Source organism: Lithobates pipiens, unplaced genomic scaffold (assembly GCF_037356315.1).
Source record: "Lithobates pipiens isolate NorthernLeopardFrog02 unplaced genomic scaffold, aLitPip1_a1.2 Scaffold_16, whole genome shotgun sequence".
Taxonomy (NCBI): Eukaryota; Metazoa; Chordata; class Amphibia; order Anura; family Ranidae; genus Lithobates; species Lithobates pipiens.
In genome coordinates this window covers 357,938,334-357,963,973 of record NW_027507748.1, presented here as the reverse complement: position 1 = coordinate 357,963,973, position 25,640 = coordinate 357,938,334, and the positions used below count along the sequence as shown (strand labels likewise).

At 43.4% G+C, this 25,640-nt stretch overlaps 2 protein-coding genes across 2 annotated transcripts in view; one reads left to right on the top strand and one right to left on the bottom strand.

Moving 5' to 3' along the window:
* Window positions 1–5,889: 5,889 nt before the first annotated feature.
* Window positions 5,890–6,797, bottom strand: IMP3 (IMP U3 small nucleolar ribonucleoprotein 3). The gene has a single exon (XM_077481948.1). The coding sequence runs from the start codon at window positions 6,676–6,678 to the stop codon at window positions 6,127–6,129; it is 552 nt and encodes a 183-aa protein (XP_077338074.1). The 5' UTR covers window positions 6,679–6,797; the 3' UTR covers window positions 5,890–6,126.
* A 428-nt stretch (window positions 6,798–7,225) lies between these two features.
* The window catches only part of PEF1 (penta-EF-hand domain containing 1), a 37,183-nt gene continuing 18,768 nt past the window's right edge, over window positions 7,226–25,640 (top strand). Inside the window, exons 1-4 of the mRNA XM_077481946.1 lie at window positions 7,226–7,387; window positions 16,514–16,808; window positions 17,227–17,382; window positions 20,424–20,567. Coding sequence (XP_077338072.1) covers window positions 7,364–7,387; window positions 16,514–16,808; window positions 17,227–17,382; window positions 20,424–20,567 — 619 coding nt within the window. The 5' untranslated portion in view covers window positions 7,226–7,363. The remainder of the gene's footprint in view (window positions 7,388–16,513; window positions 16,809–17,226; window positions 17,383–20,423; window positions 20,568–25,640) is intronic.

Here is a 25,640-nt window from a genome sequence, read left to right as displayed (position 1 = left end):
CTGTCCCTGCTCCACACAGCGTTCTGTCCTTACACTGACAAAAGACAGCTGCAGAATCGGTCAGCAGTGCACTCAGCAATCAGCAGCACAGCAGTCAGCAGCAGTGCACCAGAATATACATTGTATCTTTGAAAGAAAGTATATTCTAAGTGTATTACAACCCTATATACTGTACACCCATACCAGTCCTTAAAAGGAGCTTTGTGGACCTAATAGTAATAGTTAATGATTAAACTAACTGTCCCTGCTCCACACAGCGTCCTGTCCTTACACTGACAAAAGACAGAATGTAAAATGGCTGCCATATCAGGTCTATTTATAAGGTAGGGGGTATGTCCAATTGTCCATGTGCTGAAATGTCTCAATTGGCTGTCCTGTACCCCATGATGGATGTGTCATGGGTAAAAGTTCTTCACAATGTAAACAAATATGGCCGCCGCGAACAGCGCCAGAAGTCTGCCGGTTTGGCGAATCGCGAACGAGCAAAATTCGCCGCGAGCCGACCGCTGGGCGAACCGCAAGGCCATCTCTAGTGAGGAGTACAAAGACAAGTGTGTCTTGCCTACAGTCAAGCATGATGGTTGGAGTGTCACTGTCTGGGGCTGCAGGAGTGCTGCCAGCACTGTGGTGCTACAGTTCATTGAGGAACCATAAACGCCAACATGTACTGTGACATACTGAAGCAGAACATGGTCCACTCCCTTTGGAGACTGGGCCGCAGGGCAGTATTCCAACATAACAACCCCAAACACATCTCCAAGACAGCCACTACCTTGCTAAAGAAGCAGAGAGTAAAGGTGATGGACTGACCAAGATTATCTCCAGACCTAATTCCTATTAAGCATCTGTGGGGCATCCTCAAAACGGAAGGTGGAGTAGCACAAGGTCTCTAACATCCACCAGCTCTGTGATGTCATCATGGAAGAGGACTCCAATGGTGACCTGTGAAGCTCTAGTGAACTCCATGCCCAAGAGGGTTAAGGCACTGCTGGAAAATAATGGTGGCCACACAAAATATTGACACTTTGGGCCCAAATTGGACATTTTTACTTAGGGATGTACTCACTTTTGTTACCAGCGGTTTAGACATTAATGGCTGTGTGTTGAGTTATTTTGAGGGTACAACAAATTTACACTGTTATACAAGCTCACTACTATACATTGTAGAAGTGGCATTTCTTCAGCATTATCACATGAAAAAATATAATAAAATACTTACAAAAATGTGAGGGGTGCACTCACTTTTGTGAGATACTGCATATCTTGAGTTTCACAGTGATGGTCTGCACTGCACAGTAGGGATTACTCACTGGAGGCTGGAGCCATCACATCGGATCAGAGCAGCACCAGCCAGCAGTCACTCAGCTCAGCAAAAGTCAGAAAAAAGGGCAAGTGCAAGATGCCCATGACCCCAGCTCTGCTGATCCTCTGACAGCAGTTTCTCCTGCTCTGGTCCCCATCTCTGCTTCTCGATTCTCTCTCGCTGGTCCCCACTCACCTTGAACGTGCTATCACACCTTATGTTCCTTGCACACCTTATGTTCCATCTGCTCCAGAACCCACTTACCTTCCTGCTGCTCAATGATGCACACCAGATATGACATCTGTACCAGACACTCCCAGCATATATACACATGAACCAGAAGTGACTGCTGATGATGTCTTTCCTAAGAGCCAGCTGTTGTCTTACAATATCAGAAACACTCTAAAATGCTCCCAGGAGAATGGAGGCCGTTATGGCCACAAAGTAGGGTTGGGGTGTTAATGGCAAAATGTCTGATTTGGAATGGAATGTCTAAAAAGCTCATCTAGATATTATGGTCAGGTGTCCATACCTTTTAAAGGGGTTGTAAAGGTTTGTTTGTTTTTTCTAAATAGGTTCCTTTAAGCTAGTGCATTGTTGGTTCACTTACGTTTTCCTTAGATTTTTGATGGTGTGAAGTTTACCGAGGAGAAACAGGAAGCGAGAAATTCAGAGAAAGAAAAAAAAAACATTTAGAAGGGAAATTGAAGGAAAGGGTAAGTGAACCAACAGTGCACTAGCTTAAAGGAACCTATTTAGGGGAAAAAAAAGAAGCTTTACAACCCCTTTAACTGTATAGCATATAAGCTAAATATTTATGTTACATTACTTCTGGAAGCATAACCAGTTATACAGTGAAAAGGGAGACAGAATAGCCTTTTATATAATATATATAATATATATATATATATATATATATATATATATATATAAATATTGCACTTATTTTCAATATATTATTTTCCTTAGTAGTACACCTAATTTTTAAATTAAAAGTCCATCGGTGGCTCTGTTAGCTTTAAATCTGGATGAATCGCTTTATGGTTTCCCAGTACATTCTGGGATATCTCATACATGCAATAGCTCCAAAGCAAAGCTAAACCTGAACGGAAGCCTCTCAAAAGCTGCAGGTGCTTCAAGCAAGGTGTGAACAGGACTGTAAGCTAACCATTTTATTTAGTGAAGGCTGCTTTGATTGCCATTCAGAGCACTTTAAAAAAAAGCATATCCAATTCCACATTTTGAAGCAAGTGTAATCGAGCCCTAAGGGTTAAATTACTTTTGTATTCCAATATTTTATTAAATCGGAGTAGCACAAAGGCCATCACATGTAACCTAACAGCTATGGCTAATAAAGAATGCTTCCATGCAGAGAAAAGTGCATTATCAAGTACCGTGAACTTGTCAAAACAAGCAACACAACAGGCTAATCGACTTATGAATAAATATAGGCCATCAAACGATGGCATTTGCGTTAAATTACTTTTTAAAAGGCATGCAGACACTGTCGCTTTTATTAGCACTAATTCATACAGTAGATGTGATGCCTGTCTTAAGCCAGCCATACATCATTTGAATCCTGCTGAACTGACCAAGATTCGAACCATTAATGGGCAGGCTGAATGTACCAAGTTGATTAATTGATCGATCAACTTGGGCACAACCACCCTGCTGGATTTCCTTACAATTATCAGATGCGGCTGTTATAGGAAAAGCTGAAGAAAGAAATTCACTCCGTGTATGGATGGCCTTAGTTTTCTTTTATTTTCATCTAATGATCACATAAGCAGGTCAGTTGTTTTTCAAAAGAAGCCATTAAGAGGGTTGAGATCAACCATTTAACACTAACAGGGGTGCTTAAAAGGAGCGGTTTTCATTTATGTAAAACCTTTATTCCCAAAAGATAAAATGTTGCTTTTAACTGTACAGGGAGCAGGAATTTGGCTTCAATTTGTTAGATATACTAGCAGATTTAGATACACTAACACTCCCCACACCTTGATAGAAAATGCGGCTGCCCAAAGATGCCACTGTTCTCATTCATCCAGAGGGGGGCACTCCAACAGAGGAGGTTTGTCACTGGTCAGATCACCGATGAGAACAGAAGTAAAAAGAAAAAAAAAAAGCCTTAGGCCGGGTTCACACATATGCTGTGGCCGTGGCTCACAGCAGAGTCCGATGCGTTCATATTTACCGATTCAGGTCCGAATTTTTGCCTTAACCCCCTGACGGTATTCCCGAGTCTGGCTCGGGGTGGAATTTTTATACCAAGAGCGGTAACCCCGAGCCAGACTCGGGACTGCATCGCTGGATCCAGGAGGAGGTTTACTTACCTTCTCCCTCGGATCCAGCGTTGTCTCCCCGCTGTGCGAGCGAGCCGTGTCTCGCTCGATCTATCACGGAGCCGATCTCCATGCCCTGCGACCGTTGCGACGCACGGGGACGGAGATCGGTGCCAAATTCAAAAAGTGAAACACACAGTATAATGTAATCTTACAGATTACATTGCTGTATGTAAATATTTCACATCCCCTTTGTTCCTAGTGGTCTGTCCAGTGCTCTGCATGCAGTTTTATATAATAAAAACTGTTCTTTATGCCTGGAAACTGGAGATTGTCCATAGCAACCAAACTGTCATTTTACATCAAAAATGGTTTTAGACCAGCTAGAAAACAGCGATAATAAATTGTAATCACTCGCAGAATTGAGCGATAGCGATTTGTGGGGAGATCCGTCATCAAATACTGAAAAGTAATGACAGTGACAATTCTGCAACTGAGCACATTTCAGTGTTTTTGATTTGATTACATTATTGAATAATTTTTATTATTGTTATATTATTATTTGGTACAATTATTTATAGTTATTATATTATAATTTATGATTTCATTTTTCAAACTTTATCATACCCGGGATGTCTGCTAGACTCTGGTTTGGACAGATTTAAGAGAGTTATTCCTAAGAATTACAGGACTACAATATAAAATTAAATAAAATTTTCATGCAAAATAATGGTACCGCTTTTAGCACCTAAAATCCGAAATAATCGTACCGCCAGGGAGGTTAATTCGCACCTGAATTTGAATGACACAGGACCCTTTCCAAACGCGGTCCACAGCCACCTCGGAGCTGTGTGAACCGGGCACGCTCTCCTGTCATGCAAATTGGACACAGTGAAACCCACAACTAATTTGCATAAGTGTGAACCTAGCCTTGAAACGAAAAACAAATGCAACTACCACATCTAGTGTTTAGTAAGCTGCAAGATATTAAATGTTTGGTTTGGGGTTTAATGCCTCTTTAAGAAGTCCAGGCAAAACCTAATTAATGCTAAACCTGCTCTGTGTCACATTCTACGCCTAATCTAGCCCTGTAAAGAAACAAACTCGCTGTACTTACCTATTCTGTACCAGATCCAGGCCAGACTCCAGTGGCAGATGCTATGTGCAGGAGAGGACCAACAATGGCTTTGAAATGAATAGGAAGTGACGTCACCCATAGAATTACTATGGGGCTTCCATTGTCAGATGTTACTCCTGCACCTGCCTACACAGCAAAGCCACGGCTGATGCTGGGACCAGGACCAACTGCAGGATAAGCAAGTACAGTAATTTTTGCTTTACAGGGATAGATTAGGTTTAGAATGTGGCACAGAGCAGGTTTTGCATGGACTTCTCCTTAAGGCTGGGTTCACACCTATGCGAATTTCCCTGAATCCAATTCACATGGTAGGCGATTGTGACTGGCTCTCTATGGAGCCAGTTCACATATCTCCGCTATGGCTCCAATGCAAATTTGCACAGGAGCCCTGTGAGTCTTTTGGTCTGTTTCAGATCCGAATTCAGGCCAAAATGTTGAACGGGGAAGAACTGGACACCTGGCTGTGAGCCCAGCCTTAAGAGAAATAAAAAAGTAGGAATCTTCTACAAAGTTTGTTCATGACAGAGTTAAAACAAATCTTAACACTTGGTTTTGCAAATCTGGCATGCGGTAACTGTACATTATAAGCACAACTTAGTGGATCCAGGTGAATTATACGGACAAATCGGGCTCTTTTGGTGGTAAATGCACTAAACCTGACATTGACTCTGGGCATGATGACCTTTGACCCCAAGGTAGATCAAACTCTGATCTGTTTTAAACTCTCTCTTACAATTCTCCACTAGCAAGGAGAAAAGATAGTGTTCTCCCCCCTCCTCCTCATTCAAGAGGAGAAAAAATAAAAATGTCACCGTCTTTAAATCACAGGCCATAAACAAAAATCAGGAACCGGTCCTCCCAACTCTATATCTGAGCATTCTTTCAGTTTACAGTACTGCATATATGCAGCCCCATGGATAAAGACCCATTTCTGTGGAGATATATATGTGTGTGTGTGTCAGGCACAAATTCTAGCAAAGTACATAGATACAAAAAAAATCTCCTCTGGATGACCTAACAAAAGTGAGGTTACTCGAATACATAAATCATGAGTGGAAAGTTCTGCTAAACATACTGTATATGATAAATTTGAACAAGACAGGGATACCTCACTAAGAAACATTTTGCAGACATTAACATAGGAAAAAGAAAACAGCATAAGCATCTTCGGTTGCTAGGAAAATATTTATAGTAAGCAACAGATATAAAACAAACAGTCTACTACAAAGCCAATGTCGGATGCACACGGCAGACTAAGAACAAAAAACAGAAGGCTCTTAAATCATTTGAAAAGTACTTGATCGGTGGCCGTTTACCATCTACCATACTTTTACAAGTAGATTTCCAAGAGAGTAGAGCTGTTTGAGCGAAGTCCAAACAACTAGCGATGGTTGACATCAGCTCTACACACCAAGATCAAAATCATCTCTCTCCTCATTGTAATTCATGACATGTTTCTTAATCTTGGAAGAGTCCACCCAGGTGACAAAGTCCTCCATCGTCCTGGTGACCAAGAAAGCTGGGTCAGCCACCACTTCAGGCCCCACACGGATATGGCCCTGTTCTATGAAGGTGATGGCGCTCTTCAGGTTCTGGGCCATCCTTAGCTTCACCACAATGGAGGGTAACCGTCTCCTGCAGAAGGACGAGGCGGACACCGTGTCGCACAGATGTAGGCCCTGCTTGGTGGGGATGAGGCCCATAGCGTACAACTTCTCCAGCAGCTTGGTGGTACTCTGAGCCCGGAAGGGATCCTTCTCATCCAGGTCTTTAACCTTGTGGGCCAGCTCCCTTACATGGCGGCTCAGCTTATTATAGGCAGTGTAGTCCTCCCTGCGGTTCAGGTGGTACTTCCTCAGCACCTTCACCTCGTGCAGGTTGTTATCCACCTCCCAATTGATAAAGTCCACCTTTTTAAGCAGCTTCTGCTCATGGTATTTTAGTTTGCGCACCATGTCTCACGGGCAGACTGACAACCCTGGCTTTCGCTGCACTTCCCACGTGTGAACGATACTATGGAACGCTATAACCAAGAGACACTTCCGCCACACCACCCAACATGCTTTGCTGTGAGCCACTACCTACGTGTGATTTCCATTATAGCACGATAAACTTCCGCCACACTTCGAGTGACGGAGACGCACAGGAAGTGACGCGGTCGAGATTCTGCATGGGTTGCAGAAATTTTCACAATCATTTGAGGCTCTTGCCTAACCTTCCCACATGTACCTATGGTACTCTATAATCACGAAAGTCTTCCGCCACACTTCCCGTCATCCTTTGCAGCTCTGCCTAAACTACCCACATGTAACTATGATAACCTATAATCACACAAGACTTCCGCCATTCTTCCCGGCATCCTTTGCGTTAACGACGGGGTGGCTGAGTTTGATGCAGATTGGTCTCTAAAGGTCTTTCATAAGCAAGAGGAGTAGCCATTTTGTTGAAGATCTAATTACACGCGTGTTCAGGCAATTGGCCCCAGTAAAATGGCGCTCATAGTGGAGACAGAAAACTAAGAGACGCCAATGTGTGGCAATTTGACAGATAACAATAACCTACTGGGAGGCCACTTCCTAGTTTCTTAACCGAACTGATTGAGTTAGCAAGTCACCCGCCAGAGGAGTATTAGAGGGCGATATGGCGAGTTATCCGTACGGTCAGGTAAGATCGGGCTCTAGTAAGGGGGATGGTAATAATATACACCATGACAGGGCTTGTCCAGGTGTGATACACTTCTATTCTTTCTATTGTCCTGATCCATTACAGTGAGTGTTGTCACCCTAGGACAGGAAGCGTGTTACAGGCAGGATCAGCACGTCGTAATAAAGAAAACAAATGAAGCAAACCTAATGTGGCTAATACAGCCACCACATCTAATTCTGGGTTGACACTTTGGGTTTGCGTTACCAACCCGCAGGCAAAGCATTCTGTTCTTTACCATATGTGCAGGGGTGCCATGCTATTCCCTGCAGCACAATAAAAAAAAAGGTTTGAGACTTCCTGTGAGGTGGTTCCTATAGGTGGAAAACTAAAAAGAGCGTGCATACACAAGGCACATATATGAAAAAATATATAAGTAGATCTGTGCATACAAAATAATACAAGCTCCATAGTGCATATAATAAATGTGCCAAAAAAAAGAGATATCAATAAAGGCCTTTAATGTGTAAATATAAATAAATATATATATATATATCTGTGTGTGTGTGTGTGTGTGTGTACACACACACACACACACACACACACACACACACACACACACACACACACACACACACACACACACACATTAGACCATAAACAATAAAAAGTCCATATGTTATTCGCTGCATTCCAAAGAGGCATCAGCTCTTCAACTAATAGAGTATTCCAACATTCTGAAAAAAAGACAAATTGAAACAGCCGCGATTCTAGATGGCTGTACAGCATGATGATGTCACAAGTTATGCTCCACTCAGCATAACTTGTGACATCATCACAGCCAGCTGGCTTGAGCCGCAACTGTTTAAATTTGTCTTTTTTTTCCGCTGTGTTTTTATGGATGTAAAACCTGGGTTTTATCACTTAATGCCGTGCACACACGATCGGACTTTCCAGTAGACTAGGTTGGACAGTCTTCCCGACAGACTTTTCAGCAGAGTTCTGATGGACTTTCCGAACAAACGGAATTGGCCACACACAATCACACCAAAGTCCAACTGATTTGAACGTGATGACGTACGACTGGACTATAATAAGGAAGTTCATAGCCAGTAGCCAATAGCTGCCCTAGCGTCGGTTTTCGTCCGTTGGACTTGCATACAAACTGATTTTTCCACCAGACTCAAGTCCGTCGGAAAGATTTGAACCATGTTCTAAGTCTTAAGTCCGTTTGATTTTTTTTGACAGCAAAGGTCCGATGAAGCCCACACACGGTCTAATTGTCCGACGTATTCTTCCGTCTGACCTTGCTGTCAAAGTCCGGTTGTGTGTACATGGCATTAGTGTTCAATTTGTCTACCACAATCCCCCTAAAAATTGCTGATCGCAATTACTAGTAAAGAACATAAAAATAAATAAAAAGTCGCTAAATCTTTCCCATAGTACAGCTGAAAGCACAACATTTTCTACGTTTTGGATAGAGTGGAACGGGATTACAGTGGTTGTAAAGGCTCAAGTTTTTTTCTTTTTTTTTTTACCTTCATGCCTTTCTACACATGAAGGTAAAGAACCTTATGAGTGCAGCTCCCCACAGTCCCCTCGGATCCCCATCTCGATCCAGCGATGTACATTAGAGTAGCTCTCTTGGGTCTCTCTTTTCTCATTGGCTCCTGCTGCTATCAGTCACAGCCAGTGAGCCAATGAGGAGAGAGTGGGGATGGAGCTGATCTCTCGGTGTGAGTTGACAGTGTCCATTCACAGGAGTGCGACTTGGGCGCAAGCCTGCTTGAGTGCCCCCATAGCAAGAGGCTTGCTATTGGGGACACTCAGAAGGGGAAAGGAGCCAGGACCACCAATGGGGGACCCAAAAAGAGGAGGATCAGGGCTGCTCTGTGCAAAACTATTGTTTGTTATTTTTCCTATGATCAGATGGAAAAAAGTGGAACAGATTCCTCCATCTACGCTGAACTGTGTGGATGGAAGAATCTCCCACTGGCCCAAGCTTCCATATCTTGCTAGTCGACCCTGCTGGCTCTCACAATACCTGAACATTCTGATTGGGTGCAGGCACTGTTTAGGTTGAGAGCCAGTGGGGAAGACTAGCAAGATACTGAAGCTTGGCCCAGTGGGGAGATGCCTACATGGAGAAATCTGTTGGACTTTTTCCATCTAACCATAGAAAATCTGCAGATAATCTATATGGTTGTATGGTCCGTTTTACTTTTAGAGTCAATTTAAAACACCTATGAAGTTTTTGCTGCTGTCTGTGCCCCTGTTAGGGAGAATCGCTCCTATCCCAATCCTCTGTATTCGTCCTGTTTACTGATATTACTGGAAGCGAAATCTCAAATTTTGGGTTGTCACCAGAACAGGGATAGAGGGGAAATCTTCCTGTGGGGACACTAGTTCTGGTGACAACCAGGGATTTTTCACTTTGCAGGAATTGGTTGTCACTTCTTCTGGCAATAGGACAGGAGGTGAAGGAAAATCTCCCAATGGGATATAGGTAACAAAAAACTGACAGGAATAAAACCCCACCAAAATGACCAAATAATTTGTCTTTAGTTCTACTTTAACCACTTGCAGACCGGACCATTTTGCTGGTCAAAGACCAGACCACTTTTTGCGATTCGGCACTGCGTCGCTTTAACTGACAATTGCACGGTCGTGCGACGTGGCTCCCAAACAAAATTGACGTCCTTTTTTTCCCACAAATAGAGCTTTCTTTTGGTGGTATTTGATCACCCCTGCGGTTTTTATTTTTTTGCGCTATAAACAAAAATAGAGCGACAATTTTGAAAAAAACACATTATTTTTTACTTTTTGTTATAATAAATATCCCCCAAAAATATATAAAAAAATATTTTTTTCCCTCAGTTTAGGCCGATACGTATTCTACTACATATTTTTGGTAAAAAAAATCGCAATAAGCGATTATTGATTGGTTTGCGCAAAAGTTATAGCGTTTACAAAATAGGGATAGTTTTATAGCATTTTTATTAATAATTTTTTATTATTTTTTTTTTTACTAGTAATGGCGGCTATCAGCGATTTTTATTGTGACTGCGACATTGTGGGGGACCCATCGGACATTTTTGACCCATTTTTGGGACCATTGTCATTTATACAGTAATCACTGCTATATAAATGCAGTGATTCCTGTGTAAATGACACTGGCAGTGAAAGGGTTAACCAGTGGGTGGCAGTGTAGGGGTTAAGTGTTCCTAGGGGTGTGTTACTAACTGTGGGGGGGTTGGGCTTTCATTTAGTGTACACTGATCTCTGCTCCAATCACATGGAGCAGAGATCAGCGTCACTAGTTGCTAGGCAGAATGGAGAAATGTTGTTTATACAGCATTTCCTCCATTCGGCCGCTCCGTGAGACGATCGTGGGGATGCCCACGGCGATCGAGTCCGCGGGTCCCGCGACCGGACTCACGGGGGTTCCCGACCAGCGCGGGAGCGCGCCGCCGGCGGCGCGCTCCCGGCGGCATCGAATATTGGACATACCTGTACGCCAATATGCCTGCCCGTGCCATTCTGTCGACGTACATCGTCGTGCGCTGGTCGGGAAGTGGTTAAGGTGTGGTCAAAATATCTGTTCTTAGGAGTGGAATGGCCATTTCAGTAATATGGTTTTAAAAACACACAACACAGACTAAGCAGTGGTACTACACAAGTCCTGGTAAGTTGGCCAGCACAATCACAATCAGGACAAGATACATGATAATACACTGTTTTTACTTATAAGTTTACATACCCTGGTAGAATTTATGGTTTCTTGGCCATTTTTCAGAGTATATAAATAACACAAAAACTTTTCTTTCACTCATGGTTAGTGTTTGGCTGAAGCCATTTATTATCAATCAACTGTGTTTACTCTTTTTAAATCATAGCGACAAATCATAATCACAACAGAAACCAAATGACGCTGATGAAACGTTTACTTACCCCAGTTCTTAATAGTGTATTGCCCCCTTTAACATCAATGACAGCTTGAAGTTTTTTGTGGTATTTGTAGATAAGGCTGTTTACATAGTTGCATAGTAGGTGAGGTTGAAAAAACACACAAGTCCATCAAGTCAAACCTATGTGTGTGATTGTGTGTCAGTATTACATGGTACAACCCTGTATGTTGCGGCCATTCAGGTGCTTATCTAATAGTTTCTTCAAACTATCACTGCTCTCCACTGAGACCATCGCCTGTGGAAGGGAATTTATATTCTCAGATGGTAAAGCTGCCCATTCCGCTTGGCAAAAAGCCTCCATTTCCTGTAAATTATTGGGCTGTCTTGCATGAGCTGCATGGTTGAGATCTCCCCAGAGTGGCTCAATGATGACCACTCCACACTATACTGTCTTTATATAGTGTACTAGTGTATAATTTGATTCGAATTTCTGTAGCTACCGGTAGCTGTGTACATTTCTGTGTATACAGCTACAATGTATTACTTAAAATTGCTGGATCTTTTTCTTTTTTTTTTTTAATGTTGTTCTATTAAAGATGCTAAGAAAAAAGATTCTAAAGTTGCAACAAACTGCTGCTATGTAATTACTGACATGTAAGCATATGCAGGGAAGACTGCCTACACATTCTGTACTTTTTTACAGCACAGCAGCAAATCTCCTTTAATGATAGCATGTACTCTTGACATGTTTGGCAGGTCTGCAAGTTTTGGGGTCACTGCTGGATTTTGTTCCTTGATTATAACTTTCCCTCTGCATAATTTAAACTTATTTTGCTTTATTAAAGTGGTTGTAAACCTCAAACATGAAATAAGAACCAAGAATATCCCTCTAGTGTGTAATTGCCACAATTAGGAGCACTAGGTGTCTAATGAATCACTTCTGACAAGTTTTCCTTACACCAAGAGAAAAATGGTGACATGGGAGGGACCTCCAGCAGATTGACAGCCTCAGCTCTCTGTGCTGTGTGAAGGGGGGGGGTGTCTCTTCCCTCCAATCAGCTGCCAGAGCTCGACTCACTGAGCCCTGCAGAGTGTGACTTCAGCCCCCCACCCTTTTGTCTGAGTACTTGGACAAGCTTATAAGTCCAGTACTTTAAATGGATGTAGAGAAGAAAATACAGATAAACTGGTACAACTCATGTAGGAGGATTTGTTTTATTTATTTCTATCATATGATATTCACTGAATATTTGTGATAGTTTACAGAAAACCTTAAAGTGTACACGGGACCCCCTCACCCCCCCCCCCCCCAGTCACTCTGACCTGGAGTGCAGCGATCTCCCATTCTGCGCCCTGCTATAGCTGCATCACAGGGCTTAGATATCCCTGCAGCTTAATCTCCAAATGTACCCCCTCAGGAGGTATATTTAGGAGCATTCTAATTGGTCAGCGCCGTCAAATTGGCAGAGTCCACGTAGCTCATCCTGTCAGCGGGGAAGAAAAAGTGAAAGCTGGGGGGATTTCTAAGCCCTGGACCCGTGATGCGGGGGGGGGGGGGGGGTGAGAGGGTCCTGTGTAAGTTCGCCTTACAGATTTTTCTGTAAAGGTGAACTTACACTTTAATGATTCACCTTGTAGTGATCACTGATAGTGATGTATTCTGCTATATTTGAAGACAAGTTGACCTCGGAATGTTATGAGAAAAGGTAGAACTACCTACCCAAGACAAGATCAGGCATGGCAAATGTAGGCATTGTGTAACATATGAACCTAAATCATACAGCAATTGGCAGATTTGTGTTAAAGTGTTTTTAAAGCTCAGACATGAAATCTGAACAAAGCATATCTCTCTATAGTGTGTATTTGCCTCTATCCAGAGCATGAAGTGTCAGTTCCTGTCTGCTATCTAACTCTACTATTTGCATGAGCCACTTCTGACCAGTTTTCCTGACACCAAGAGAAAAAAGGTGACGGGAGGGCACAGCCTTTGATTGACAGCCTCAGTTCTGTTTCTGTGTCTCATCCCCCCAATCATCTCTGAGTGTAATGTCAGCTCTCCGCCCCCTACTTTTAAAAGCTGAGAGATCCTGTGTAAATTCTGCAGTTTGACTGGATGTAGGGATGGGGACAAGGGTCTTTTCCTCACAACCCTGAGTTGTGGTTGTGGGGGTCTGTGGGCAGGGGGCTTATCAGAACATGGAAGCCCCCTTTGAAAAGGGGACCCACAGACCCAACCAGCCTCTTCAGGTACAACTTGTGTAGGAGGATTTATTTAAACTCTGTGTATCACCTGAGGCCTGTCGCTTTACTGGGTTTACAACCACTTTAACTAAAAGGCTTTGTTCAAACCTATGCATTTTGCTTTTGATCCATTCCTGCAGTGCTTTTTTGCTGTGCGTTTTTGTGTTTTTTGCACACTAAAGATTTTACCAGGATTTTGTTGCAATTCATGTTTTTGCTGTTTTTTTTTTTTTTTTGCCCAATTTGTTGTGGGCAGATTAAAAAACACACTACATGCTTTTCTGCAGATTCTCCATTGAAGTTTGTGTAACAAAAAAGCAAATAAAATACTGTTTTGCATTTAAAAAAAAAAGTTCCTGACCCTTTCCAAAAGCACAAAGGCATAGATGTGAATGTGTCCAAAATTAACTGTAGTGCGTTTCTGCAAAAAGCACCAAAAACGCATAGGTGTGAACCAGGCCTTAAGAGGTTTAAGACAGGATTGTATAATTCCATATATAAAGTAGAAAAAAAAACAAAAATATTTTCTTTTCTGGGGGTGAAGTGGTTAAAGGGCAACATCAGGAAATACAGCACTTTTAATATGTACTGGCTTATAAGTAGTTAAGTACAACAAGGTGTATGCCGCATTACGGATCTATCCTATTTTTTTGCTATTTACATTTTTATTTGATATCGGGAGTATAGCAATTGCTATACTTCTGACACAGGTTCTTCTGGTCTCCGATCCCAGAGCTACAAGGTCGTTTGCAGCCACTCTGCTGACCCTCCTGTCCTTATGCTGATAATAGCGGAACGAAGCGTCAGAAAGACACAGGACGTAGTGCTTTCAAGAGAGATAAGTAAATACTACAGATATATGCCAAGGTCCGATTTCATGAATCGGATTTTACATCCACTTTAATGGCATCCTAGTCTTAGTCCATAGGGTTCAATATTGAGTTGGCCCACCCTTTGCAGCTATAACAGCTTCAACTCTTCTGGGAAGGCTGCCCACAAGGTTTAGGAGTGTGTCTATGGCAATGTTTAACCATTCTTCCAGAAGCACATTTGTGAGGTCAGGCACTGATATTGGACGAGAAGGCCTGACTTTCAGTCCCTGTTCTAATTCATCCCAAAGGTGTTCTATCGGGTTGAGGTCAGGACTCTGTGCAGGCCAGTCAAGTTCCACCCCAAACTCGCTCATCCATATCTTTATGGACCTTGCTTTGAGAAACCAAAACAAATGCGTTCAGAAAAAAAGGTTAAGTGTAATTAAATGGAATGACACAGGGAATAAGTATTGAACACATGACGAAAAGGGAGGTGCAAAAAGGTATGGAAAGCCAAGACACCAGCTGAACTCTATTGGTAATTGGAAAGCAATCCTGCAGCTTTTCAGTGCAAATTAATATCAGCTGGTTCAGTCTCAACTGATAGCCTATAAGAAGATATCTCATTACCAAGGTGTCACACAAGAAACATCTCATGATGAGTAAAAGCAAAGAGCTCTGTCAAGATCTTCACAACCTTATTGTTGCAAAACATACTGATTGCATTGGTTACAGAAGGATTTCTAAACTTCTGAATGTTCCAGTGGGCACTGTTGAGGCCATAATCCAGAAGTGTAAAGAATGTAATTTCACCATAAACTGGCCATGACCAGGTCCTACTCGCACATTTTCTGACAGAGGACTGAAAATAATTATCAGAAGAGATGTCCAAGAGCCAAGGGCCACTTGCGGAGAGCTTCAGAAAGACCTTTAATTAGCAAGTACAATTGTTTCAAAGAAAACAATTAATGTACTCAACCGCCATGGCCTGTAAGCACTGTCACCACGCAAGACTCCATTGCTGAAGAAAAAGCGTGTTGAAACGCATTTAAAGTTTGCTGCATAACATTTAGACAAGCCTGCAAAATACTGGGAGAATATAGTCTGATCAGATGAGATCTAAATGTAACTCTTTGGCTGTCATAATACCCACCATGTTTGGAGGTCACATGGCACTGCACATCACCCCAATACCAACAGTGAAGTTTGAAGGTGGGAAAATCATGGTGTGGGGCTGTTTTTCAGCATACGGTACTGGCAAACTTCATATCATTGAAGGAAGGATGAATGGAAACATGTACCAAGACATTCTTGATAAAAAATCTGCTGCCATCTACCAGGATGATGGCGACAATGAAACAAGGGTGGACATTTCAACAAGACAATGATCCCAAACACAAAGCCAAGGAAGCTCTCAACTGGTCTCAAAGAAAATAAAGGTGCTAGAATGGCCCAGCCAATCATCTGGCTCTAATATAAAATCTATAGACAGGACTAAAGATCAGAGTTCATAAAAGAGGCCCACGGAACCTTCAAGATTTGAAGACTGTGTGGATGAATGGGCCAAAATCACACCTGAGCAATGCGTGCGACTAGTTTCTCCATACAAGAAGCGTCTTAAAGCTGTCATTACCAACAAAAGATTTTGTGAAATGTATTTAATACTTTGTAGTTAGTGTGTTCAATATTTTATTCCCTGTGTCATTCCATTTTATACACATAACTTAATTTCTGAACGTATTTGTTTTGGTTCATTTGTAATGTATGGGTTGCTATCGACATGTGGGCAAAATTTCATGTCAACGGCACCTTTTAGAAATATATTTACCTCGAAAAATGGTGACGTATTCAATACTTATTTTAACCGCTGTATATATGTAATAATTATTCAATATTTCTTTTCTTTTCTTTGTTTAGTTGTGATTTAGTTATTTCCACCAGGTGGCACTGTTGTATTTACATTGTGAAGCCTTTATCACTACTTTAACTGATCAAATTTACAAAATAAATAATGCAAACTTGAACTGATCTTGTGCTGGCACATTTTATTGTACGTTTGTTAAATATTTTTCTTGCCGTGATAGATAATTGTCAACATACAATGTCATCTTGACAGTACCTATTATCAAAATGTGCTACACAGCTGCAAAAATGTACTTAGGTCTGTATATTTCATGGTTTTACAGGGATACCATGGCTCTGGAGGACAAGCTCCTGGGGCGCCTCAAGGGGGCTATCATCCTGGACAACAATATGGAGGAGGTGGCCCTACTGGCCAGCCTGCGTATGGTGGTTCTGCACCAGGTGCACCATATGGACCTCCTCAAGGTGGTAGTTATGGACAGCCAATGGCCGGGGCTACAGCGCCAGGGGGACCTGGAGGTACTTATGGAAGCCATGCTCCTGGGGGACCTTGTGGTGTACCGGCATCCAATCCTTATGGAGCTCCTCAACAAGGCCAGTATGGACAAGCTCCTTCAGGTAAGTCTGAGGTAGGTGTTTAGAGTCTATTAGGATTGATAAATATGGGAATGATCAACAATTCTGTCAAGTTTTTAATACGGTCAGTGGCCCTAATGGGGGCATTTCACCTCCTTTTTAGGTTTGATAGCCTCAAATAGTATTAATAATCTGACAGAGATTCTAACCCTTCCCATTTTAAATAAAAATGAGTTGTGGGTGCAGATGGTGTATCCGCTGGGGAGATTTACCATCACTTTCCGTCCTTACAGGAAATTTAGGTGGCTCTCACCAATGAGTACACAGACTGCAAATCAAAACATAAGAGGAGTTTTCTTTCTTCCACAGTCTAAAACTTAGAAAAACATTTTGGCTGGCATTGGGTTTAAAGAACTACTGTAGGTTTGCTTCTGAATTCTGCTTTAACTTTTTTTCTTAGGGAATATACCACAAGGCGTTAACCCAGAAGCTTATGCCTGGTTCCAGACTGTGGACAGTGACAGGAGTGGGTACATAACATTAAAAGAGCTCAAACAGGCACTGGTTAACTCAAACTGGTCAACATTTAATGATGAAACCTGTACCATGATGCTAAGTAAGTATTTATCTGCAAAGTAAGTATTATTTGTGATTGCTTTTTAATTTATAAAATCTTGGGGCTTTAGACCCCTTTCACACCATCGGACCGATCTGGGTCAACCTGTCCATTTTTCAGGGGGACCTGATTGGATCACCCATTGTTCTCTGAGGAGGCAGATGTAAACGCACATGTCCATTTACACCCGCCTGCATCCGATCTAGACCACCAAAAACAGACAGATGGGGATCTGTTTCCTATCCGTCTGCCGGATTGGATCAGATGACAGTTGGATGGAAGTGAACAGGCAGTCCGTTTCCATCTGGCCACCCCATAGAAAACAGTGGGCAATGTGCTATGCAGAGCGGGCACGGACCAATCATATGCCTGCTCAGCGGGGATCAGCAGACGGATCCGTTTAACATAGTTAGGGCTCCTTCACACTAGAGCTGCAAGATTCTGGGAAAAATGAGAATCGCGATTCTTTTGCTCAGAATGAAGGTCACGATTCTCAAAAAACAGTTTTATTTGAAAAATGTACAATCTCTGAGAACATTAGGTTATCAGAGCTTTGTTAGTTTAATATTGTCCATTGATGTTTGCAGATATAGTAATGAATTTGCCTCGGTACAGAATAGATCTGCACATTTTATCCAAACACTTATTTGTTTGGCAGCGCCGTGGCATGGTTACACTGGCTGCTGATTTATGCAGGACCAGATGTCAATCTGTTTTTGAAAAACACTTCCACTTTCCTAAATGTGTTTTTATTTCATCCGTGTGTGTAAATATGTCCTGATGACTCAATAATGGCGTTGCAAACCCTCTGGAGCCTTGTCCTATCTAGGTTACCTTCACGGAAATACTTAATCTGTGCTCTTGCCTGTCTTTTATTACTGCTACTGTGTATAGCAGTGCGTACTCGCACTGCTGTTTCCCGGCCACTGTACCCGCCCACAACAAGGCAGCGGCACGCCACATCGCACGCTCCAATGGCTGACGTCAGTTCCGGTGGCTGACGTCAGTTCCGATATCCGCCATTTGCGTTCTACACTGGTTACGTGGAACCGGCGGCGCTAAAAGAAAATTGCAGGTCACCCAGAACGTAGATCGCGTGGGGGGGATAAATCGAGATCGCGATCGTTTTGCGATCGCGCACCTCTACTTCACACGGACGTGTTTGTGTACGGAGCCTGTTCTGCTCAGTGGGGGAACGCTCCATCGATCCCCGCTGAGCAGGCAGATGACAGGTCTGTCTCTGCACACTGTGAAGGGACGGACCTGTCACAGTGCCACTCTCTCCTATGGGGGATCGGAGGACAGACCGTAGAGTCTATCGTCACCCGAACCGATCCTCAGACGGATGGAAACGTAGGTTTTTCCTCTGTCACCTTTTTTTGGATCGGAGCTGGTCGGATGTCAGCGGACATGTCACCGCTGACATCCATCCCTCCATAGAGGTCTATGGAGCGTCCGTTCAGGTCCGCCTAAAAAAAAAATTACAGGCCGACCTGAACGGACAGTCTGTGTGAAAGAGGCCTTATTCATTTTTAATTAGACAAAGTTGTGTAAACACGTGATAATCAAACAGGAAATCTACAGATTGTTTATCACAATACATGCCTAACAACTTTAAAGGTAAAAACAATAGGCATATGAAGTTTTGCTTTAGAACACATCGAAAACTCAACATGGTAAATATATTAAAGTGGTATTAAACCTTAAACCAAAAAATGTAATATACTGCCGATTACCAATCATTAGATGTGGTGGCTGCATTTGTTTTTCTTTTCTTTAGGCCTTTTTTTACATGGTGATCTGGCCTGTAGCACACCTCCAGTATTAGTGTTCCAACTCTGGATGAAGGAGCACAGGGGGCACAGCAGATGGCAGAATTGTCTGGGGTGAGAGTAGTGTTAAATGTACTAGTAGATTTAAATATACTAGTAAATAGTAAATACTAGTAAATTGAGGCCAAACGTCAGCTCAAACAATTCTAGCAAACATTTTCCTTTTTTATTTTTCCTTTTTGAGATAAAAGTTTTACATAAATAAAGAAAAGCTGATCATTGTAAGCACCCCTGCTAGTAGTAAATGATTTTTCTCAACCCTTCTGCTGGAGAGCTTACTCTTTTTGAAAAATAACAGACTTACTGGATGGATCACCAGATAAAAATAGAAGAAAGAAAGCCTAAAAAGGAAATGAATACAGCCATCACATCTATGAATTGATAAACTGCAATAAAAATTGCTTTTTGGTTCAATACTGCTTTAAGTCTAGATTATTCCTTCATCTCTCCATAACAGCTTGGTTAACTTAGTGTATGTTGGGTTTCCGTATATCAAGCAGTAGATTTGCAGGGACGTGCTTGTATACCTTCCTGCATAAGAAAAAAGATCATACGGGGAACCACTTTCTAAAGAGGGTGAGCAGGAACCAGCAGTTCCCTTCAGCAGCCCAGATCTACTTTTACAACAGTGCAGATCGCTGAGAAGGGTTAGGTCACTGGTTAATAACAAATAAAAAGGATCAGGCCATTTAAAGCTGTCGTCAAGCTGTCATCAATTGAGGGCTGTGAACCAGAGTCAACTTATGGCTAGACTCACATAGGAGTGTTATTAGGGAATTGGGTAAAAATAAAAGAATGATAGCTTTAGGCCTATCATAATCCACACTGCATATAAATCAATAGGGCATATCTCAGCACTATCAAATCACATATTTTTTGTATTAAAAAACATTCTTTATCTGATGTAATGCCTAGGTAAAGATTAAATGGTCTCTGTGTACCTCTTTACTGTTTCATGACATTAAAAACTGCAGAAAGAGTGTGTTTTCAGTCAGTCTGTGTCTGATAGACAAGGGTCATTAAGACCCAACCATTGAGCTTGCTTACCTCTGTTTTGATGCATTTTGCATAGGGATAAATGGTCATGCATAAAAAACACAGATGTGTGAATGTATATGGATACTGCATTGTCGATTAGATGTAGTATTGCAAATTGCATTTAAATAAAAGGTTTTTAGGATTTTAACGTACTTTTATATTGATTTGCAGACATGTTTGATAGGGGTCAGTCTGGTAAGATTGATCTGTATGGATTTTCGGCTCTGTGGACATACCTTCAGCAGTGGAAAAGCCTGTTCCAGCAATATGACCGAGACAGGTCTGGCTCTATTAGTTATGCAGAACTGCACCAAGGTAATTTCTTCCACTACTAATAAAATAATATATTACTCATGTAAAACCTGTATATTGTAAATAAATACACAAAAACCCTCCCTCACACCTGTGTATCACAACTGTGCTCAATTTAAACACCAAGTGAATCGCCTATCTTAAGCCGCCACTATATAAAAAACAAAATATGTTCAATGTTCCCTTTACAAACTGTGAAACAAGCGGCGCTGAATATAGTGTAAATACACACCAATAACTGTGTACTACAACAAAAATGAATGATAAATCAATGTGTATTTATTTAATTTAGTGTTATTCTTTGATATTCACTGAACTTCACAGGGTGATCTTTTTACATATAAGTTACTACAATTTATTTGTCACAATTTACTTGTTACAAGTTATTTTGTCTCACAGCATATTATTTGACAGCCACTGGATACACATTGATTTATCATTCATTTTTGTTGTAGTATGCAGTTATTGGTGTGTATTTACACTATAATCCGCGCCGCTTGTTTCACGGTGTGTAAAGGGAACATTGCATAAAACCTGTATATTGAAATGTGTATCCCTGTGAGGTGAGATGACTTGTATATATTTGTAATTGCATTTCTTGGGATGCTTGAATAAAAATTTGTGGAAAATAATATACTAAATTAGAAAAAAAAAATGTTGGGTAGAAAAATCTCTCCTTAAACTGTAAGTTCACCATTACAGAAAAATCTGTGTGATGAATTTACGCTGGACCCCCTCCTCATCGCCCCAGTCCCACTGATCTGGAGTACGGCGATCACTCGCTCGTATAGCCGCCTCACTGGTCCGGGGATTAGAAATCCCCTCTGCTTAATCTCCTAAACATACCTCGTCAGGAGGCACCTAATTGGTAGGCGCCGTCACATGGGCAACGCCGACCAAATGCCCATCCTATCACTGATGGCGAAGAGGAGAGAAAGCTAGGGGGATTTCAAATCCCTGGACTGGTAAAGTGGCTATACGATCTGTCAGAGCGGGTGATCGCCAGACTCCATGTTAGCGGGACCAGGTGTGATGGGAAGGGGCTCCAGTAAAAGTTCACCTTACGGATTTTCTGTAAATGTGAACTTGCACTTTAACTAGTATTTTAAGCACTTGACCCCCGGAATGTTTTACCCCCTTCATGACCAGGGTTTTTGTTTGCTATTCAGTGCTGTGCAACTTTGGCAATTGCGCGGTCATACAACACTGTACCAAAATTAAATTTTGTATAATTTTTTATTTATTTTTTTCACAACAAATGAACCCTTCTTTTGGTGGTATTTCCTCCATCACTGGGTTTATTTTTTTCCAATATAAACAAAAAAAATAAAACCTTTTAAAAAAAAAAAAAAAACGTATATTTCTCCAGTCATCTTCCAGGACGGCACACCTGAGAGATGACTGGTCTATCTGACAGGAAACACAATCAACTACAAGTTTAAAAGTTCTCACCCCTCCCTCAGATCCTCAGTTCTTGATAGTGTTTCCCACAAGTGGCAGCGAAACCAAGTTTCTACATTTTTTTTTTATTTTGTAATTGGAGGGGTCTGGGACCTTTTTTCCTCTAAATCCTTCCCCAGACTTTGAGACTCGAGCAGACAGGGGGTCTGCGGTAGTCTCAAGTGAGGTCAGACGCTAAGGGGACCTCCATGGGTGATCTTCTCCTGTACAAGGGAGACTAATTGCAGGCTCACAAGACAGGGGAGTTGTCTTGGTAGCGCTGCTCCCCATCTGTACGGTTTGCCCCCCTTACCTAAAGGGGGGACCCTTAGAGAGGGGTCAGAGACCCCTTGTTTCTTTAAACCTTTTCCCCCCAGCTGGGCTCAAGTAGGCAGGGAGCCTGCGATAGTCCCAGAGAGGTCACAGGAGACCTTCGGGGGGGGGGTTCCTGCCTTGTTGCAGGAAGAGTTTTTCAGGCTGCATAGGCAGGGGAGTTGTCTTCTGCAGCGCTGCTCCCCGTTCGTACTGTTTGGCCCCCCTTTTCTTTAGGGCACATCCCGGGTAGCGTTGGTGGAGCGTGGTGAGTTTCCCCTCTGGTGCAGCAGTGGCTGGATACGAATGGCGTGCGTTCCAGCGTCTCTGCGCATGCCCGGAAGTCCGTCGCGCCGTCCGAACGTCACTTCCGGGCGACGGACCACTGGTGCAGTGGAAAGCACCCAGACAGCACGGACAGGGCTGGAGACGGGTTGATCGCAGATCCAGACCCACGACCATAGCACTTCGGCAGGAAACAGGAGGGGACGCTCAGGACAGCACCCGGTCCAGTTTAGTGATCCTGTGGGGCAGCGAAGATGCCATGGACGTGGAAGGGGCATCCGAGCAGACAGCCAGTGAGGTCACCACAGGGGGTGAGTGATCCGGCTGTTTATTGTAGGAGCAGGGTACTCTGAGATAGACCCCCCCTTCTCCTTTAGGACATGTGTAGCTAACTGGGACTTTTTTATTGTCTCCACTCTCCAGGGACCCAAGATTCTGCCCAGGGGTCAGCCAGTGGATCCAAGGGAAAGGCTACTTCTAAGTCCAGGCGCTGTGGGTATTGTAACTCTAAGCTGCCACAAGACCACAGCAAGCCCTTTTGCATTTTTAAGGAGACCGCTCATGTAGTGAAGGAGTGTCGGGCCTTACAGTCAGAGTCTCCCCCTGGCTATCCTGGTCCGAATCCTCCTCCCCAGTACTAAAATCTGGGACCTGACCTTCCTCTGCCTCAGATAGAAAGGAGACCTGGTCCTGGGAACCTCCCGTGTAGGACATAGATAAGTCTTCTTGTGAAAGAGGGGTATCTCTCCCAGAGGGGCCCTCATCCCGACCTTTCTCAAGTGTGGTACGGAAGGACTGGAGGGTGGCTAACATCTCTGACTGTATGGCCCGACACTCCTTCACTACCTGAGCGGTCTCCTTGCCAGCGAGCCCTTTTGCGATAAGTGCATTTTTAAGCTCGCTGGCAAGGAGACCGCTCAGGTAGTGAAGGAGTGTCGGGTTTTAGTACTGGGGAGGAGGATTCGGACCAGGATAGCTAGGGGGAGGCTAAGCCTGGGGGTCTCTTGTTCTCGACAGACGACATGGAAGGCTTATTAAAAGCCATTTATGCCTCAGAGGATATACAAGTACCTTCTACTCAGGTATCAGCCCAGGATAGGGTATATAGAGGCCTAGGGAGGTTACAGGCCAGAACCTTTCCTGTGCACCAGTCCCTGAAGGATATAATCCTCAGGGAATGGAAGCGCAAGCACCTTAGGCTAAAAGCCTGGAAGAGAAGGTGTCCTTTCAAGGGCGAGGAGGAAGAAAAGTTTTTTAAGACTCCTCTCCTGGATGCCGCCCTAGCACAGGTGTCCAAAAGGTCCGATCTGTCCTTTTTGAGGATTCAGGAAGCATTCGGGACCAGATGGACAAGAAGTCTGAGATCCTACTCAGGAGGGCTTGGGAGGCAAATGCGGCGGCTATGGACCCCACCTTAGCCTCGGCCTGTGTAGCCAGAAATACAGACGGGAGGCTTGACAGATTAATGGAACACGTCTCGCGTAGGAAAGAGGCTAAAGAAATTGTAGACTCGCTGGAGGTAATCAACAGAGCAGTAGCATATGTGGCAGATGCAGCAGTGGAGACTGTCAGAACCACAGCTAAGTCAGCGGCACTTCTAAACTCCGCTAGGAGGGCCCTATGGGTAAAGACCTGGGACGGGGACTTCACCTCTAATTCTCGTCTGTGCGGGATTCCCTTTGAGGGCTCCCTGCTCTTTGGTTCGGGTTTGGATCAGGTCCTCTTCTGGTCCACAGAGAGGGGAAAGAAATTCCCGGTGAAGCCTAAAAAAAGAAAAGGGCAAGAGATTTTTTCGTGGCCCCCAGTCAAGAGGTCAACATAAGGGGAGAAGTGACCACAAGAAGAAGTGGGGTCTTGGAAAGCGAAAGGAAAAAAGTGTGATCCTTTTTTCCGGTTCTTCCCATAAGGAAGCCAAATGACGCCACTGTAAAGGTAGGCGCAAGGCTCTGCAGGTTCCTTTCCGAGTGGGAGAAGGTTACGCAGAGTCCATATATTTTAAGCCTCTTAAGAGAGGGGTACAGACTAAAGTTTCAGCTGTCCCCTCCACAGAATTTTCTTGTCACCTTTCTCCCCAGGGACCCTACCAAGGCGGAGGGTCTGCTGGGAAGTATGAGAGCTGGCAGGGGAAGACGTTATTGCCCCGGTGCCAGCCAGTCAGTTGGCCCAGGGCTTTTACTCTTGCGTTTTCGTGGTTCCGAAGCCCTCGGGTACGTTTTGGTTGATAATAAATTTAAGAGGACTCAACCGTTACTTATTACACAAAAAGTTCAGAATGGAAAGTATCTATTCTGTAAGGAGACATCTTCAGGCAGGAGTTTTTATGGTCGCCCTGGACCTGAAAGACGCATATTTACATATACCTATTGCTCCAGAACACCAGAAATACCTTCGCTTCGCAATACGCATGCAGCAGAAGGTAGAACACTGGCAATTCAGGGCACTCCCCTTTGGACTGGCGGCCAATCCAAGGGTTTTCACAAAGGTAATGGCCGAAGTGGTAGCGTACCTGCATCTCCAGGGAATAGGTTTGATACCCTACCTGGACGATTTACTGGTCTACAGTGTGGATCAGGCGCAGACTTTGAGAGACAGGGACACAGTGCTACGGACCCTGGAGACCTTGGGTTGGATGGTCAGCCGGGAAAAGTCCTCGCTGACTCCATCTCAGTCCAAGCTTTATCTGGGCTACCTGATAGACTCACAGGCACAGAAGGTGTTCTTACCAGCAGAAAAGGTAGCGAAAGTCCAGAGTGCAGTTATCACCCTCCTCAAAGGGGGGGATGCCTCTCTGAGGTATATCATGAGACTGCTGGGTCTCATGACCTCTTGTATACTGGCAGTGACTTGGGCGCAGCTCCATTCTCGGCAGCTCCAAGCCTTCCTTCTTGCCTCTTGGGGAGGAAGAGAAGAAGCACTGGAGAGAAGAGTGTCTCTCACAGAAGAGGTCGCCATCTCTCTATGGTGGTGGCTCGACTCAGACAATCTGTCGAGGAGTCGCCCCTGGTCCCAGATAGACCCGCTGGTCCTAACCACGGACGC